Genomic DNA, 19832 nt, shown 5'->3' with positions numbered 1-19832 from the left:
GAACCCATCTAGAGAATTATTCATTTCAGTTAGTATATATTGTTTCAATCCTAGCATATTCATTTGGGGTTTTTCTTTTTGTAGTTTCTATTTCTCTACCGAGAATACCTATTTACTGAAACATTGTTATATTTTCCTTTAATTACTTGAACATATTTATAATAGCTGCTTTGAAGCCTTTGCTATATTCAACATTGGGATCCACTCAGAACCAGTTTCTACTGAATGTTATTTTTCCTGAGTATAGGTTTTACTCTCCTGTTTTTTACATATTCCATAATTTTTGGTTGAAAGAGACTTTTTTAGATAATATATTGTAGCAACTCCGGATTCTGTTTTTGTTTTTTTTTTTTTTTTAAGTTTGCTGCAATTGTGAGATCTGTTTTCCCCATGGTGTGTATTGTCTCTTTCCAGTTTTGTTATGTTTTAGCCTGGCTTCCTAGTGGTTACCCTGTATCTGCAAAGCTTAGTGATAAACAAATAGCTTAGTGATAAGGAAAAGATTTCAGCAGACATTATGCTCAAACACCTTAAACCTAAAAGGCTTCCACCTTTTTCTGATCAATTCATTTGGGGAGGGGTGGGTGGTACAGTGTATTTAATGTTGCAGGCAGTTCTATTTCACACTTTCACTCTTTACTGGGTTCTCCTGAGTCTCCATTGCACATGAGTGTAATTTCTCAGTCAGCCAAGGATATATAGAGAATTTCTCTCAACCCTTCCATGGCTCTTTCACTTCCAAGATCTACCTGTTAAGTTACTAATTGGTATACCACTTGCCCCAAGGACTGCAACCTTGGGCCAGCGAAGTTACTGATTTTCTCCATTTTTTTCCTCTACCAGGTTTGGCACATTTAGCTGAAAAAATCACAAATTTTCACCCTCTGCCACAAATCAAGTTCATCCCCTCTTGCAGAAAATCTACTACTTTTGGTGGCATTCTCAATCTGATAAAACTACAGTTCTTGCCGTTCAAACTAGCAGAGAGGAAGGAGACAGAACAGGAACAGCTTTGGGCAAAGGTGCCACAAATTCTTGCTGTTCTTACCCAAAGTTCTAAAAGTTTTACAAGAATATACACTTTTCAGTGTGTTTTCTGCCTTTAGTTAATTACCAGAGTTGTGAAAAGGGGTTTTTTCCCCCGATAATTTTGTCCAGTTTTATATTTTTTACAGAGATGACTTGCAACCTCTTTATGCCCAAACCAGAAATTGTCTAGGTAAGCTTTTATACTTAAAAATGTTTGTATACACAAACAAACCTATAGTAAATATTAATTGCTTTACAGGATGAAATTATACAGTTTGAGTATTAAGATATTGGTGAAATTAAGAGACTTTCACATAATACTATATTATTACTGAAACTGAAATTAGGTTATCAAAAACAGTTTGTATTTAATAATTTGATAACATGGATACATCATATTATGAAATGGCTCAGGTCATAGTATGTTGAATGAAAAAATCAGATTAACAAGCATATATAATATAAGCTTAGTATTTTAAAATATATGCATACACAAAAATATAAATACATGACAAGAAACTGAAATAACATGCTTACATTACAAGATTAGGAGTATTATATTTGAGTAGTAGGTGGATTTACAAGTAATATTTCCCTTCTGTACTTAAAAAGAAAATTCTAAATTCTCTACTCAGACATGAATTATGTTTGTAATACTAAAAGAAGAATATATATTTTTAAAGATAGAAAAAGGCTATCTACATCACTTAAGCCCAAATCACAAACTCAAATTAAAGGTGTTTCACAATTTTAAGACAGGCAAGTTAATTTATATGAATATACTAATATATCATTTTAGAATACTTAAATACTATAGTTAACATAGTTAATATCATATACATAAGAAATTTTATTACCATTTTGTTCCTCTGGGTACGACAGTAGGTTTTGATCAATATTGTCAAAGTAGGTACACACCATACTGAGGTAGCTACTTTAAGGGGCAACTCTTATTTACATATCCAATTTCCAGCATGTTCACTTAAAAATTAATTTTACCACTACATGGCAATCTCTTATTTTCAGGAACTATTTACCCAACTTTTGCTATGTATCATCATCGTTATAAAATTACCACATTATTATTGTCTTAAATTTTTATTTCAGTGATTAGCTTCATTCCTTTAAAGACTTACCTTAGCTGCATGATATGTACTAGCTTCAAGTAAATCTTCTTTTTTAGCTTCTTTGGCAAGCAGGTTAAATCGACTTAACATTGCAGCCTTACAAAGACGACTTGCCATTGACACACCACTTTTAAATGGGGAACTGAAGTAGAAAAGAATGAAACATTCACTAATCATTATTCAGTGATTTATGTTGGCACTTGTAGGGATTAAAACCAACACAGAATCTACAAATATCTCAATTATGTGCAGTGTATATAGTGAAATTTTTTTACATAAAATTATTCTGAATATTTAACTTTCTGAAGCTAATTTCTTTTATGAAATTATAGTTTAAGTTATCAGAGTATTGCATTAAAAATTAAAGCAGAAGATTGATATTTGGAACATTTCTTTTGTTTGAAGCAAAATTAATCTATGGTGATCCAAATTAAAACAGTGGTTCTACCAAGGATTGACTAGAAGAGGGCATAGAAGTATTTTCTGAAATCAAGAAAATGTCCTGTATTCTGACTGAGGTAATGGTTACACAGGCATATATATATACATAAACTCATGAAATTGTACAGTACATTTCACTCTTTGTAAATTTTGACTCACTAAAAAAGTAAAATATACACACTCACCTCACCACTCTCCATATATATGTATGTATGTATGCACATGTAGATACGTATTCTATGTTTCTAATAGAAGTGGGTCCACAGATCATGAGCTTTCTTGCTATTGTAACTCTTTCCCTTCATTATATCTTCTCATTAGTTGTTCTTGTGATAGATTACAAAAATTGCCAAAATCCTTTATTCCTCCCTGTCTCCATGCTGTTTACAATGTAACTTTTCAGATTCTCCCATCACTAACTATGGTTGATTGCTCCTCCCCGTGAATTTGGGCTGGCCCTGTGACTTGTTTTGGTGAATAAAATAGACTACGTGCCAGTTCCAAGCCTGGGCCTCAAGAGGCTCTGTGTTCTCATTCTCTCAGGACCCCTTACTCTGCCATGTGAGCCTCCTAAGACTGGTCTACTAGAAGACGAGAGAACACATGGACCAGAGCCCAGCTGTCCCTCTAAGATCAGCCAAGATGCCCTACAGCTGACCTAGAGTGGACCCCAGACACATGGGAGAGCCCTACCAAATCTAGCTCAGTTGACCTAAGGACTTGAACAGCAATAAATGGCTGTTGTTTTAAGCAACTAAGTTTTGAGATAGTTTATATGCAGTAATAGTTAACATACATGCTTATTAATGAAATGTACTAATCTCTATATATTAATTTTCCACCATCATACCTTTTTTTGGTGGTGGTTTTTTAGATGATCCTCTTGGGCTTTTCAGGTATAAAATGATACCATATGCAAAGAGTCGTAATTTTACCTCCTCCTTTCCAATATTTTATATCTCTCATTTCTTTCTTTTGTTCAAATGCATTAAATAACATGTTAAATAACAGCAATAACAGTAAACAATCATGTCTTGTTTCAGATGTTAGTAGAAATGACTCTGAGATTTCATCATTAATCATGATGGCACTTTTGGACTAATAAAGATATATTTTACCCTTAACAAAAATATCTATTCCTTTTTTATTGAGTATCTTTATCTAGAATAGTTGTAGAGCTGTATTACATGTCTTCTTAGAATTTATAAAAATGAATATATGGTATTTTTCCCTAGGTCAATTAATATGACAAATTACATTACTACGAGTTTCTAATTTAGTATTATTTTCATTATGTTATTCTCACATTTCTAGAAAAAATGCCGTTTGGTATTATTGTATAAAATATATTATTTTAAGGTTCTGCTTCCTAATATTTTATTTAGCAATTTTGCTTGGATATAAAAGTGAGCTTGGTCTGTAACTTTTGTGGTAGGGGGGCAGCAATCTTCTATTAGGTTTAAGTATCAATGATACACTCGCTTCATAAAAGCATTTGAATGTTTTCTATCTTTTTAGATAGCATTGGAAGTTTCTGCTATTTAAAGGTTTATAAAATTAATCCGAACCACCTCAGAATGGTGCTTTCTTTGAAAAAGAGGTAGGGCACCTTCTTGGTAACTTTCTCAAGAAAATAATGTTAGATTTTTTTCCCTCTTCTGTACCAATTTTAGAAAAATTTTTTCCTAGAAATATATGCATTTCACCCAGATTTTCAAATATATTTGCATGGTAGAGCAAAGAAGTTTCTTATGACTTCCTTTAATTTTCTCTGTAATTACTCCCTTATCATTAGTATATATGAGATTACCTACTGATTTTTTTTTCACAGAATCAGTTTTTTTATGATCATTTCTAACTTCTTCAGTTCTCTAGCTCTTTAATTTACATTTCTAGTTTTATGAACTTCTTCATTCTGTTTATTTTCATTATTTGTTGCTATAAGCATCTAAAGAATTGGCTTTTCCATTCACTTTGCTTTAGCTATATATCCTACAAGTTCTGAAATGCAATGCACTAAACATCCTTGTTTTCTAAATATTCTAATATTTTCTAAATATTCTAAATATCCTGTATTCTAAATATTCTGTGGTTTCATTTTATATTTCCTCTTTGAGCCAAAAGTTGGAGAACTTCTTTTTCCCAATGAAAGTGGTTTTTAAATATTCTGATTTTGTTATTTACAGTTTGATTGCATCATAATCAGAGAACACTGTCTACATCACTTTTACTTCTTCGAATTTCAGGTTTTCTTTGTGGCCTAACATATGGTCAATTTTTGTTAATGTTCTGCAGGTTCTTGAAAAGCAGGTATATTTTATATTTTATGGTACAGAGTTTTAAAGAAATTAATCAAATCTACCTTATTGTTATTTAAGACTGTTATATTCTTGCTTATTGTTTTGTTTACTCAACCTACTATGAACTGAAAGGGGTGAATTATTGCCTCAACTCATAGTGTATTTCTATTTATCCTCTTATTTTCTGTAATTTCTGCCTTATGAAGGTTGATACTATGTTATTTGTTGCAGTTACTCAGAACTGTTCTTCTTCGTGGATTATATTGCTAAAGTGTTCTTTGCCTTATGTAATGCTTTGGGGATGAATAATCAGATCATATCTCCTTTCTTTGTGTTTGCAATCACCTGGCAAGCACTTAGCCATAATAAATGAGTTAAGCTCATTTTACATTAATTTCATCTTTGTTATACTATTATTTTGTTTTCAGTAAACAGTTTTTTTATTATTATTTTTTTGGCCTTGCCATGTGGCATATGGGGTATATTAGTTCCCTGACCAGGGATCAAACCCATGCCCCCCATATTGGAAGCATGGAGTCTTAACCACTGCAGCACCAGGGAAGCCCCTCAGTAAACAGTTTTTTAATGTCTTCCACAGAAGACCTGTTTTGTTTGTATGTGTGTAGTCTGTTATTAACAGAAATACACTTCTTTATGCTGACTCAATGCATAAGTAGTATAATTCATCCTAGTTGAAATAATCAATAGTATGCTTGACTGAGTTCATACCAAGAAACATTTGTATGTGATCTTAATTTAAGATTAATTTGTCTTTCACAAAGAAAGCAAATTTAGGCACTTAAACTTTTAACATTATTCATTACCACATTATAAATGTATGTTCACACCAAAAGGAGGATTTTAATTTTACCTGATAATCAATATCAGGGATATTACAAAGAAATGTCTAAAAGGCATAATGTATTATGGCTAAGAACAAAAGCTTTGTAAATAAAATCCCAGATCAGAATCCTAGTTGTGTCACTTAATAGTTGGGTGACTTTAAGCAAGATATTTAAACTAGCTTGAATCTCAGTTTCTTTACCTGTAAAAAAAAACAACAATATCACCTAACCCACAGGGTTTTTATAAGAAAGCAGTATAACATAGTACAATAGTTCTCACACTCAAGTGTACATAAATAATATTTGGGAAAGTCGTCAAAAATACAGATTCCGGAGCCCTAAATCCAGACATTCAGATTCAGTAGGAAAAACTGAATTTTTAAAACAAATACATTATATAATTCTAATGCTAATGATCACTAGAGAAACAAAGGATCTGGAGACTGATTTTGAATACTGGCTCCACCACTTACTACGTAACTTTGGTAAATTATAGAACTTCTCCAGGCCTGTGTTCTCATCAGGAAAAAAAAAGTTTTTTAATTAGTACAATGCCTGCAACATAGTCACACTTGATAACTATTATTATTATTAATCACAATTCAAAAAATTGTATTCAAAAAACAAGACAGTTTTTAAAAATCATATTAAAATGTATTGTTTTGCTTAATATGTGATTTTTGAAGAAATTAGTGACGCTAACCTTTCGGTGATCTTCCCACTTAGGCCATCCACGATCTCCAAAGAAATGTCCCCTTGTGCCCAATTCAGACTCAGGAATTTATATTCCAAGTTTGTTTGAAATGGATATGCAGAAGGTACTAAACTAATATGAGGTCTGTTGACCAAGTAAAACATTGGAAGTTTTGAAGTGAGTGCATCATCAACACGTTGCTTTATAGCAATTTCTAAGCCTCTAGTATCGCTGCAATTCCCATCACCTAGAAAGCAAAGCAAAAACAAAGTACTCAGAAGTTCAATATGAAAAGACTATACCGAAAAAAAGGATATAAATAAAAGTTTAATTGTAAATAGTTCACTTCTTTATCCTGTATCTTGCAACCTTCTCTTTCCTACTTCTACTCTTAGTAGCTACTTCTATACTCTTTACCAGAATCAAGACAAGGTAATAATAGTCAGAATTTCCATTCAAAAAAGAATTTTCCACAGGAAATAATGAATTGACATTCCAGTGAATAAAAGCAAAAAGCCAGACCTGACAAGAAACAAATCAGTACTTTTACAGGGTTCTGCCAGAGAGAACTGGCTCATTCTGTCTTGATTTCTAAGATTACAACATGAAACCAGCACATAATGTAGCAGATATATGTAGCTGAGAAATAGTTGGTTAAAGTATGTTATTTTTCCACATCTGAGAGCCACAGATTGCAACTGTTCCAATACCACATGGTTTAGTTTCACAACACGAAGTAATTAAAAGAATGACCATTTCTGATTATAACTGTGGCCAATGCCAAAAGCTTTGAGTTCTCAGTTAAAATTACTGTTGAAGAAGACAGCTCACTCAAGAAGATGATTAGTATAAAAAAATGGGCTGCATCAAACTTAAAACAGAAGTTAGGGAACAGTCATTCCTATTTAAAAATTAATAATTCCGAAGCAGATCTCTTTCCTCCTTAGAGGGTCTGAAGTTCTCACAACAAGAGAATCTTTATATACCACTAGACATATTTCACAGATAAAGTTTTGTTTTCACATCACTGGAACTGTTGAGATGGCTACGGGGCTTACACTCACTATGATTATTTGGGAACTAGAAAATGATGTAAAAAGAAAATGAGTTGCTTCTGACACTCTTTTTCTAAGCACTCCTTTGAATGTTCCAAATCAAGAGATACTGACTAATGCAGGCTAGTTAAGATATACTTAGACATAGGAAAAAAAGTTAAGAAGAAATAAGGTCTGTGGAATAGTCATTGTACCTATAATGAACAGAAAACATGGATTAAAAAAAAAATGTTACGTATTACACACTGTACTACAGACTAAATGTGTCCCCACAAAATTCATATACTGAAACCTGATCCCCAATGTGATGGTATTTGGAGGTGATGCCTTTGCAAGGTGATTAAGTTATGAGAGTCGGAGCTCTCATGAATGGAATTGGTGCCCTTATGATAAAAGAGCCCCTAACCCCTCCCACCGTAGGAGGAAATACTGAGAAGACAGTCATCTATGAAGCAGAAAGCAGGTCCTCAGCAGACACTGAATCTCTCAGCCCTTTGATCTTGAACTTCCCAGCCCCCAGAACCGTGAGAAATAAATTGTTTATTGTTTAATCCACCCAGTCTATGGTATTTTTTTGTTTTTTGGTAGCAGCCCAAACAGACTAAGACATACTGTAATAAGATAATGACATTGGTTGTGCCTAAAACAGCAAGATAACATTTGGAAAACGAAAACAAAAAAACCTACCAGTAACCCCACGTTAAGATTCTCTAAACATCAAATTGTTTCACCTAGATGTTTTAATGTGGTGGTATAAAATTTAATAGAAAAAAATCAAGTATATTAATATTTTATTACAAATTTTACTTTCTCCATTTATATATGTATGCTTTAATTATTAACTATATCTGAGGTATGATTTTGATTATATCTTGAGGCTAAATCTTGTTCCCAGGAAAATATATCTCTAAAATTATATCACATAATTTTGATTTGATTCATCTAAAATGATTTGAAATAATAACATAAAATTCAAAGATTAAAGGCAAAGGTTAAATCTTAGCAAAGACTATAGCAAACCTGACCTGAGAACTTTTCTGCATCAAAAGGTCTCAGTTGGGCTTGATATATATACACTAATATGTATAAAATGGATAACTAATAAGAACCTGCTGTATAAAAAAATAAATAAAATTAAATTAAAAAAAAAAAAAAAGAAAAGTTCTCAGGACCTTAGTCTACCGTAAGTTAATATAAGTGAATAGAAACAGCTGCTGAAACAGGTAATGAAGGCATACCTCAATTTATTGCACTTTGCTTTATTGCACTTTGCAGATATTATGATTTTTACAAATTGAAGGTTTCTGGCAACCCTGTGTTGTCAGATGATGTTTAGCCTTTTTCAGCAATAAAGTACTTTTACTTCTGATTCTTTTTTTTTTTTTTTTAATTTTTTTTAAATTAATTAATTTATTTTTTATTTTATGGCTGTGTTGGGTCTTCGTTTCTATGCGAGGGCTTTCTCTAGTTGTGGCAAGCGGGGGCCACTCTTCATCACGGTGCGCGGGCCTCTCACTATCGCGGCCTCTCTTTGTTGCGGAGCACAGGCTCCAGATGCGCAGGCTCAGTAATTGTGGCTCACGGGCCCAGTTGCTCCGCGGCATGTGGGATCTTCCCAGACCAGGGCTCGAACCCGTGTGCCCTGCATTGGCAGGCAGATTCTCAACCACTGCGCCACCAGGGAAGCCCCATAAAGTACTTTTAAATTAAGGTATGTACGCTTGCTTTTTTTTAGACATAACGCTATTGCACACTTAACAGACTATAGTATAGTGTAAACATAACTTTTACGTGCACTGGGAAACCAAAAACTTCATGTGACTCACTTTATTGTGATATTCACTTTATTGTGGTGGCCTGGAACTGAACCCACAATATCTTTGAGGTGTGCCCATACAAACTGAAGCTGCATTAATAAAAATACAGTCTCTAAGTCAAAGAATTCAGCATTATTATAGAACTATGCACTACTCATATCATATCTGAAACATCATATTTAGTCTGAGGCATTACATTTTAATACCGCCACCCACAAATTACAGAACGTCTAGAGAAAACAAATCATGCTCCTGTGAAACACAAATGATGTCTAGATAGGAGAAGACATGAAGGCAGAAGCGTCTTATCTTTGTATTCTTAATTCTCATTCTATATTTTATGTGAATGGTGCCCCTGAGAGTTATGTAACAGTGCACAGCACCTAGCGTATAGTAGGTGGCTCAATAAACACCTGATGAAAAAGGAACATAAAAGATTAGATTATCAGAGAGCAGTAATCATCAATTCTGGATACACATTAGAATCAGTAAGGATGGGGATATTAACACCAATGCCATTCCCATATTATTTTAAAAGCTATCCAGGTGAACCTGAAATGCAACAAGAGTAAAGAATAATAGTTAAAATTTATTTTTCAAGCATTCCAGGTGGCAGAATTAGTATTAAGAAGAAAAATAAAAGCACTTTAAAAAATAAAACATGCTGACTCAAAGCATTTATCCATGAAACATTTACTGACTTCCTGGTACAAACCAGACCAAGATGAGGGTCGCAAAGCACCTGCCTTTCAAGAGTGTCAAGTTTAACAGACACAATAGTGAGATTCTAGTCACTGGCTAGGCTCAGACAAAGCTGTCAAAGCTCAATTTAATACAAAAGGCAGAAGCATGAGAAGTTATGAAAACTGAGTATGAGTCCAGGCTCTGCCAGTAGGCAAACTGAATGATTTTGGGCATGTATTTTATTAACATTCTAAACCTCCTATTACTGACCTGAAAAAAAAAAAAAAAAGAAAGAAAGAAATGAACAACAGAATCTCTAAGGTTATCACATGCTTCTTAAAAGTTCATTAACTATGTTGAAAATAGATTCCTTCACTAAGAGGGAATCAGAATTTAGTATTCCCTATAATGGAACTGTGCAATTCAAATCAGCGTATGAAAAGGACTCCTGAATGGAAACACCTCTGGATAAACATTCTTGAGGTATTTATTCAGATAACTTTATCTTAACAGGATAACAAATTTGCAAATACACCTTAAAAAGCTTGAAAACTAATATAAATCCAGCTCTTTTAATAACCAAGCAAAATGATTGTTTTTCCAGATTACTCTGGATTATTTTCTATACAAATAATAGTGCCTTTTTACACTGCAAGCTTAACACCTTTTTCTTAAAAAAGAAAGACTATCACCATAAAATGACAAAATGAATTATCTGAGAACATCTACAGTATAAAATTAGTTTCCGAAAACTTTCTGAAAAATTAAATGAAGTCTTATAATAATCTCTCCATTTTTAATTGATCTATTAAAATAACTTAGGTTTTTAAGAATCAAAATAAAGAATTGCAAAAGATTTCATAAGACTTAAGAGAAAAGGGGACAAGGTCATTATCATCAAATAATTAGATTTAATCTGTATTGTCATTTAGTTCAGAATTAAAGGGAAACAAATTTCAATTCTAAACAGTAATTTTTAAAAACAATTGGAGCAATCAATAATGGAATAGATTGTCTTTAAATCTTATACTCCACATTACTGGATCCTTTTAAGGTAGGGTTAGATGATCCTCTATCAGAAATGGCATAAAAAGAGTTTGTGAAGACATACAGATGGCCACGAGGCACATGAAAAGATGCTCAACATCGCTAATTATTAGAGAAATGCAAATCAAAACTACAATGAGATATCACCTCACACCAGTCAAAATGGCCATCATCAAAAAATGGGAATTGTGATTAAAAATCTTCCAAACAAACAAAAGTCCAGGACCAGATGGCTTCACGGGTGAATTCTATCAAACATTTAGAGAAGAGCTAACACCCATCCTTCTCAAACTCTTCCAAAATATTGCAGAGGAAGGAACACTCCCAAACTCATTCTATGAGGCCACCATCACCCTGATACCAAAACCAGACAAAGACACTACAAAAAAAGAGAATTACAGACCAATATCACTGATGAATATAGATGCAAAAATCCTCAACAAAATACTAGCAAACAGAATCCAACAACACATTAAAAGGATCATACACCACGATTAAGTGGGATTTATCCCAGGGATGCAAGGATTCTTCAATATACGCAAATCAATCAATGTGATACACCATATTAACAAATTGAAGAATAAAAACCATATGATCATCTCAATAGATGCAGAAAAAGCTTTTGACAAAATTCAACACCCATTTATGATAAAAACTCTACAGAAAGTGGGCATAGAGGGAACCTACCTCAACATAATAAAGGCCATATATGACAAACCCACAGCAAACATCATTCTCAACGGTGAAAAACTGAAAGCATTTCCTCTAAGATCAGGAACAAGACAAGGATGTCCACTTTCACCACTATTATTCAACATAGTTCTGGAAGTCCTAGCCACAGCAATCAGAGAAGAAAAAGAAATAAAAGGAATACAAATTGGAAAAGAAGAAGTAAAACTGTCACTGTTTGCAGATGACATGATACTATACATAGAGAATCCTAAAACTACCACCAGAAAACTGCTAGAGCTAATTAATGAATTTGGTAAAGTTGCAGGATACAAAATTGATGCACAGAAATCTCTTGCATTCCTATACACTACTGATGAAAAATCTGAAAGAGAAATTATGGAAACACTCCCATTTACCATTGCAACAAAAAGAATAAAATACCTAGGAATAAACCTACCTAGGGAGACAAAAGACCTGTATGCAGAAAACTATAAGACACTAATGAAAGAAATTAAAGATGATACCAACAGATGGAGAGATATACCATGTTCTTGGATTGGAAGAATCAACATTGTGAAAATGACTATACTACCCAAAGCAATCTACAGATTCAATGCAATCCCTATCGAATTACCAATGGCATTTTTTACGGAACTAGAACAAATCATCTTAAAATTTGTATGGAGACACAAAAGACCCCGAATAGCCAAAGCAGTCTTGAGGCAAAAAAATGGAGCTGGAGGAATCAGACTCCCTGACTTCAGACTATACTACAAAGCTACAGTAATCAAGACAATATGGTACTGGCACAAAAATAGAAACATAGATCAATGGAACAAGATAGAAAGCCCAGAGATAAACCCACGCACCTATGGTCAACTAATCTATGACAAAGGAGGCAAAGATATACAATGGAGAAAAGACAGTCTCTTCAGTAAGTGGTGCTGGGAAAACTGGACAGCTACATGTAAAAGAATGAAATTAGAATACTCCCTAACACCATACACAAAAATAAACTCCAAATGGATTAGAGACCTAAATGTAAGACTGGACACTATAAAACTCTCAGAGGAAAACATAGGAAGAACACTCTTTGACATAAATCACAGCAAGATCTTTTTTGATCCACCTCCTAGAGTAATGGAAATAAAAACAAAAATAAACAAATGGGACCTAATGAAACTTCAAAGCTTTTGCACAGCAAAGGAAACCATAAACAAGACGAAAAGACAACCCTCAGAATGGGAGAAAATATTTGCAAACCAATCAACAGACAAAGGATTAATCTCCAAAATATATGAACAGCTCATTCAGCTCAATATTAAAGAAACAAACACCCCAATCCAAAAATGGGCAGAAGACCTAAATAGACATTTCTCCAAAGGAGACATACAGAAGGCCAAAAGGTACATGAAAAGATGCTCAACATCACTAATTATTAGAGAAATGAAAATCAAAACTACAATGAGGTATCACCTCACACCAGTTAGAATGGGCATCATCAGAAAATCTACAAACAACAAATGCTGGAGAGGGTGTGGAGAAAAGGGAACCCTCTTGCACTGTTGGTGGGAATGTAAATTGATACAGCCACTATGGAGAACAATATGGAGGTTCCTTAAAAAACTAAAAATAGAATTACCATATGACCCAGCAATCCCACTACTGGGCATATACCCAGAGAAAACCGTAATTCAAAAAGACACATGCACCCCAATGTTCATTGCAGCACTATTTACAATAGCCAGGTCATGGAAGCAACCTAAATGCCCATCAACAGACGAATGGATAAAGAAGTAGGGTACATATATACAATGGAATATTACTCAGCCATAAAAAGGAATGAAATTGAGTCATTTGTTGAGACGTGGATGGATCTAGAGACTGTCATACAGAGTGAAGTAAGTCAGAAAGAGAAAAACCAATATCGTATATTAACACATGTATGTGGAACCTAGAAAAATGGTACAGATGAACCAGGTTGCAGGGCAGAAGTTGAGACACAGATGTAGAGAACAAACATATGGACACCAAGGGGGGAAAACTGCGATGGGGTGGGGATGGTGGTGTGCTGAATTGGGCGATTGGGATTGACATGTATACAGTGATGTGTATAAAATTGATGACTGATTAAAAAAAAAAGAAAAAAAAAGAGTTTGCATAATAAGTGATAAGCTGTACTACACGACTAGTTCAATAAACTCTTAAGATTCTTTTAGCTGTACATATCACACTTTTAAGTATACAGACACTTTGAGTATTTCTCAAAGTGAGCCATTCACATCATCTGTATCAGAATCATCTGGTGGTGCTCTTTTAAAACATATATTCCTGGGGCTATCCTCCAGACATACAGTAGAGATCTTAAGAGGCTGAGAAATCTGCATTTTTAGCAAACATTAAAATCTGTTTAGGTTATGCCAGAGAGAACACCAATTAATTAACTTTAGATATGTCCCATAAAGATGCAAAGAAAGAGAGCAGAAGCAATTTTACCAAGTTTTATAGTATTTTTATTGCTACCTAGTATTCCTACTGCTACGTGCAAGATGACAGGCAAAATGATGAGATCTAATTTTTAAGCCCCTGTCCAAACCACTAAATACTAAATAATTCTAAAAGAATCTATTTAAGATTCTACCCTTTTAAGAAACTAAATATAGTACGGAGTTATGTCATACAAAAGACAAACTGTAAAATATCTTTCTTCACGAAAGTCAAAGAAAGCCTTGCATGCCAAACTTGTGACTCTAGAGAATGCAGACATTTATTAGACATTTATCAAGAACAAAAATAGCCTTTCCTAAAGAAGATTGAGAAAAGTTTGAAATGTCTGACAGAGTATCTGAACTGACTAAAAGAAAACATCATAAAGCATAATTTTGGTATCCAAATTAAATCTAAGAAATAAATCATCTACTAGAATAAATATTTGGAAAAAGAGTTAGAAATAACCACTTTTTAGGGTGTGAGCAAACAGGCACTCTCAAATATTGCTAGTGAGAATATGATTTGGAGGGTAACTTGGTAATAGTTTTCAAAATTGCAAATGCATACCTCTTTGACCTGCAACTCTACTTCTAGGAATTCATTTTATAGATATATTTTACATGTGCCAATAACAAATGTAATAAGGTCATGATTCATGATAGTATTTGGTAGCTGCAAAAGATTAAAAACAATCTAAAGTTCCATCAGCCCACAACTGGTTAAATAAATTATAATACGTTTGTACAAAGAAATACCCTAGAGTTATGAATTATAATAATGAAAAATTCTTCATATACTCATATGGAAAAATTTCCAAGACACTTTGTTAAGTGAAAAGAGCAAGGTGCAGAAAAGTATGAATTGTATGATCCCACTGGTGTAAAATACAAAAAAAGTATGCATTTACTTTTATAAGCATAAATTATCTTTGGAAAGAAAAACAAACTAGTAACAATGGATGCCACAGAGGTAAAATGGGTTCCCAGGGCACTAGGATAGAAGGAAGACTTCACTGAATACCCTTTTGAATCTTTTGAATTGTGAACCAAGTAATAGGCTTCCTAAAAAAGAAAATAAGCTTAATATTAGAAAAATAAATAACTATTATTTCCTTTTTATCATTTATTAAAGCCAAACCAAACAAAAATGGCAAGAAAATACAATATTTTGTGTATACATGGAACTGAAAAAATACTGTCTATAGGAGAAATTCCTAAAGAAATGGGTATAAAATATATAGAACAACAGCAACAAAAAACCACAAGGATAAAAGAAACAGCACTTTCTAAAAGTAAAACTACTACTCATGTGAGGATCCAAAGCTTGCATATGGGCCATCATTACCAAAAATTAGCAGTAAACAAAGAACACCCAAGTAATGGTAGTATTTAAATTGTTTCCCAAGGGTAACTGAAGCTTTGAAACTCGTAGGGCTTTATGAAAACTATAGAATTGAGTGCCCAAAATGTCTGTCAGTGGGATAATATCTGGAAAACCATTCAAATATAAATACAGCATTCTATAATAGCCCCTACCAAAGAAAGAAATAAATTACTAGTTCACATTACTTGTGTTCTAGTTACTTCCCACTCACTTCACAAATCAAAAGGATCCAAATCATAACCAAATGTATAAAAAAAGCATAAAAGTAAGAAAGAACCAAAATGGGCATTTAATATTTTTTAGTTCAGGAATAACTAAATATAAGCTTTTAAATTTGATAGGTTCAAAGAAGCATCTTCTTCCAAAAGAAAGGGAAAAATCGAATACTGTACAAAAGTATACATTTAAGACAGAATACATGTAATTGCCTAATGTAAAATATTAATTCTTATTAGCCTCCTGATAAGATGGCAAAAGTCATATTATACTAAATGTGATGACCAGTTACCATGAAATGAAAACCTCAACAAAACAGTGGATCTGAATTTTACCTTAAGTAAAGCTTCATGCATGCAAATTCTGATTTTACACTGGTAAATAAAATATAGTGAAATGACTTAGTGAAAGAGGCCAAGAGGTACTGTAATCCGACTCACCAACAAGTATATTGTTGATATAAACTGGCTGTATAAACTGACTCAGCAATGCTCCCTGTACACCAAGCACTCCCCATCTCGTCAGTTTGTCACTTGAGGCCATGCTGCTTACTCTATTAACAACATCTGCAGGGCAGTAGACAGTCAGATGAATTTTGCCTTCAACAGCCACATGGAGACTCAGCTCTTCATTGGCTTCAAATGCAGACACAGAATGTGGATTAAGACGCCTAGAGAAAGAAAAGAAAGTTTCTTCCTTTAAAAACCAAAGCCCCGAGCTCATCTCCCTGTGCTATGCGGCCACCTAGAGGGGTGGGATAGGGAGGGTGGGAGGGAGACGCAAGAGGGAGGAGATATGGGGATATATGTATATGTATAACTGATTCACTTTGTTATGAAGCAGAAACTAACACACCATTGTAAAGCAATTATACTCCAATAAAGATGTTAAAAAAAAAAACAAAAAAAAAAAACCCCAAAGCCGACAAAGTAAAATCTGCATGTACCTAAGAACTGTGCTCAAACGTATTTAACTTGCCAGTGTACATTTAATTCCAGTAACAGAAATAGATGCAAACCCAAAGCAAGGTAGGATGGAGTGACTTCGTTCCACAAAATTAAAACCAAACAGAAATTAACCATATTTAGAGCTTCCAGCAAGGATAAATTTCATATTATTGCCATTCTTTGTGTCCCTTAAAATCAAATGAAAACCTAATTTTTGTCCCTGCCATAGTTTGTGAGTTATTTCCTTTCTCCATATGAAAATTTTTAAACACTACAAAATTAGAGAATGAAAAAAAGAAAACTGAAAATTTATATTCAAGATTCACCTCCAATAAAATATGTTAAAACAATAAAATCTAAAATTATTTTTCTTGAGGTTTCTCTCAAGAGAAACACTCACTCTTGCTTTCAAAGGTGTTACGGGGAGGCTTTTAAACAAACTATAAACCGCAGTTATCTCTAGATGGTTGGACTTGAAGTGAATTTTACTTTCTTTTTGTGTTTGCCTGTGTTGTTCAAACTTCATGCTAACTGATGCTACCCATTCATCAAGATAATGAAGTTTTGGCCACAGACTTACCAGAAGAATAGACTGCATTCCTTAACTCTTGTGTTAGTATGTGAAGAGTGTATAAATCCATACTTGCTAAAGTTTATGAAGTATTACAACTAGAAAGGAATAGAAGATTTTCAACAGCATCAAAAGGAGAGCGGTGAAGTACATGGAATATTTAAGTAGTAGTAATGGATCAGACTGAGTGGAGGGGAAGGAGAAAGAATTTGTGGTCTCTTGCAGCCTACAAATAACCTCAAGGCTGGAGGAAGAATATGGATAGATATGAATATACTTGCTCTTTTGCTGTATGGATTCAGAATGCATGATATGGCCATCCTAGATGCTTTTAAAAACAGCTTCCATAATACTTACAATTGTGACTTAATCTGGGCTGATCCTTTAGGCAACTGGTTCATATAGAGATAAATGTTGATATTCTGCTTGAGAGTGAGTAGATTAGAAGCTGGTTCTGTACAAAATATTGATTTTTCCATCATAGCAGGATTTTTGCTGTAGAAGAGTAGAAGTTGTCTATAAAAGTACCTAAAATTAATGAGACAGAACTTTATCAAGTAAGAAAATTTAAAAATGAAGTATCTTAAACAAACATTATATTCATGTTATGAACAATGTCCCTATATGTCAAAAGTTTTGATATTGATAGGAACTTGTAAAATAATCTCAGCCTTACTTAATGAAGAATTAAATCCCTTGAGAAGTTTTCAGTTCGAGCCCAGTCTGCCCGGTGATCTGCCTTAAAGCATCATTCCTCGACTACCACTCCACTCTCATTTCACATTAAAGTACTCAACTATCATTTTCTGCAAAAGACCCATTTCTCTACTGATTCCTCCCTTCTTTCTTAGACAGCTCTGCTCCCAGCCTCCTAGGTGAAATATCAATTTTCTGCTTTACTTCTATTTTCCCTTCCATGACAAAACAGGCAGACAAACAACAACTGTGGTTCCCGCTGCTTAGTGGTTCTGAAGACAAAAACACAAGAGCGTAGGAATAACATAACAAAGCCTGTAAGTTAAATTAAGAAGTGAAATAGATTTCCTGAAAGACAACTACTAATCAAATCAGAGGACAAATACTATTTTGCTTATTTAAAAAACCATGATTTTAATCCTATCATCAGAAATATATAATAAAATATTAAGCACCAGTATAAATGACAGTGCCAACCAAGCATGACAAGAAATAAACACAAAAGAGGTAGTTTTAAAGGGGTCAAATAATTCACTAAGCACCAAGGGGGATGGGAGGACAATGAGTTGCATTACCTTCACGGACTTCCCAAAAGCTTTCCTTTTAAGATTACAGGATTCTTTTCTTATTATTAGAGATATATACTTAAGTTTTTCAGATAAAATAATATGTCTAAATTTGTTTTAAAATACTCCAGCAAAAAAACACCACCAGCAAAAAGTGAGGGTGCATAAATTAAATAAGAACAACAGAATCCTAATAACTGGATATGCTAATAATTGGATATGATCATTGGGTATTGGTATCAGAATGCTGACAACTGAATGATGGAATTAATTATGATTCTCACTTTTGTTTGAAAAATTTGATTAAAAATGTTTTATAAAAAGTAAAACTTAATGACTTAAGAGAACAAAAGCTGGTAAATACTGCAGGAGGTAATGCTCATTTCCCACTTTTCATGTTTTTACAGAAAAGGAATTCCAAAGAGTAACATTCTTGGTTTATTTCTCTACTATCTGCTACTTATGCCTCTTATAAGGAGCAGAGTGACTGATAAGTTTGGAAAAAGAAACTAGGCATCCTCACTTCAGCCCCTTTCTCTCTTTCTCTCTGATATCTGCCAGCCTAAAAAATACTTTATCGACACTCTGCTATATGGTAAACTTTGTCCAGACCTCATGAGTGGAAACTCATTGATTTCTGCTTTTGGATAAGTATGGCTAATTCAGGGGTGAAATATTACCAAGCATACTTGGTCCAGATCTAAAGCTATACTCTCTAATTACTTTTATCAGTAATAAAGACAGTATTTTTATCTTAAAAAAAGGTTGTATGACTCTTAAAACTGAGTTCATAAGGTCTTGATAATAGAAGCCACTAAAATTCATAGGCTAGACACTGAAATTACTATAAGGTTTCCAAAAGTGACATGAAAATATCAGATGGCTTGGATAAGTAAGAGACTGCCATACCCTTGGCTCAATGATGAGTAAAATTCCATTTGTAAATAAAGACATATATATGTGATTGCTTTTGGCTAAGTGCATTAATATTTGATGGCATTAAATATATTTGTTAAATATTAACAGATATATTTATATATATTTAATATATTTAATTAAATATATTTGTTACCTTACCTAAGGAGAGATCTCCTTGCCGTAACAACAGCGTGAGTATCGTGCAACACTCTTCCATTTGGCTTAATGCACTGACTATAATTGTATTCACCTGTGCCTATAGCTACAACTTCGTGCTGTCCAGCTGAAAGAAAAGGTTAACAGTAGCAGGTTATTTTTACCTTCCTCTTCCCTA

General features: G+C 33.5%; 1 protein-coding gene across 2 annotated transcripts in view; it reads right to left on the bottom strand.

Annotated features, from left to right (window-relative positions):
• Positions 1-19832, bottom strand: part of ADAD1 (adenosine deaminase domain containing 1) — a 47499-nt gene that overhangs the window by 7887 nt on the left and 19780 nt on the right. The window contains exons 6-10 of one of the 2 annotated variants that reach the window (XM_068542332.1): positions 19658-19781; positions 17676-17846; positions 16241-16470; positions 6446-6683; positions 2166-2298 (exon numbers count right to left, since the gene is read on the bottom strand). In XM_068542332.1, coding sequence (XP_068398433.1) covers positions 2166-2298; positions 6446-6683; positions 16241-16470; positions 17676-17846; positions 19658-19781 — 896 coding nt within the window. The remainder of the gene's footprint in view (positions 1-2165; positions 2299-6445; positions 6684-16240; positions 16471-17675; positions 17847-19657; positions 19782-19832) is intronic. The other variant, XM_068542333.1, reaches the window with a different exon arrangement.

Source organism: Eschrichtius robustus, chromosome 4, assembly GCF_028021215.1.
Source record: "Eschrichtius robustus isolate mEscRob2 chromosome 4, mEscRob2.pri, whole genome shotgun sequence".
NCBI lineage: Eukaryota > Metazoa > Chordata > Mammalia > Artiodactyla > Eschrichtiidae > Eschrichtius > Eschrichtius robustus.
This window is presented reverse-complemented; position numbering and strand designations above follow the sequence as displayed.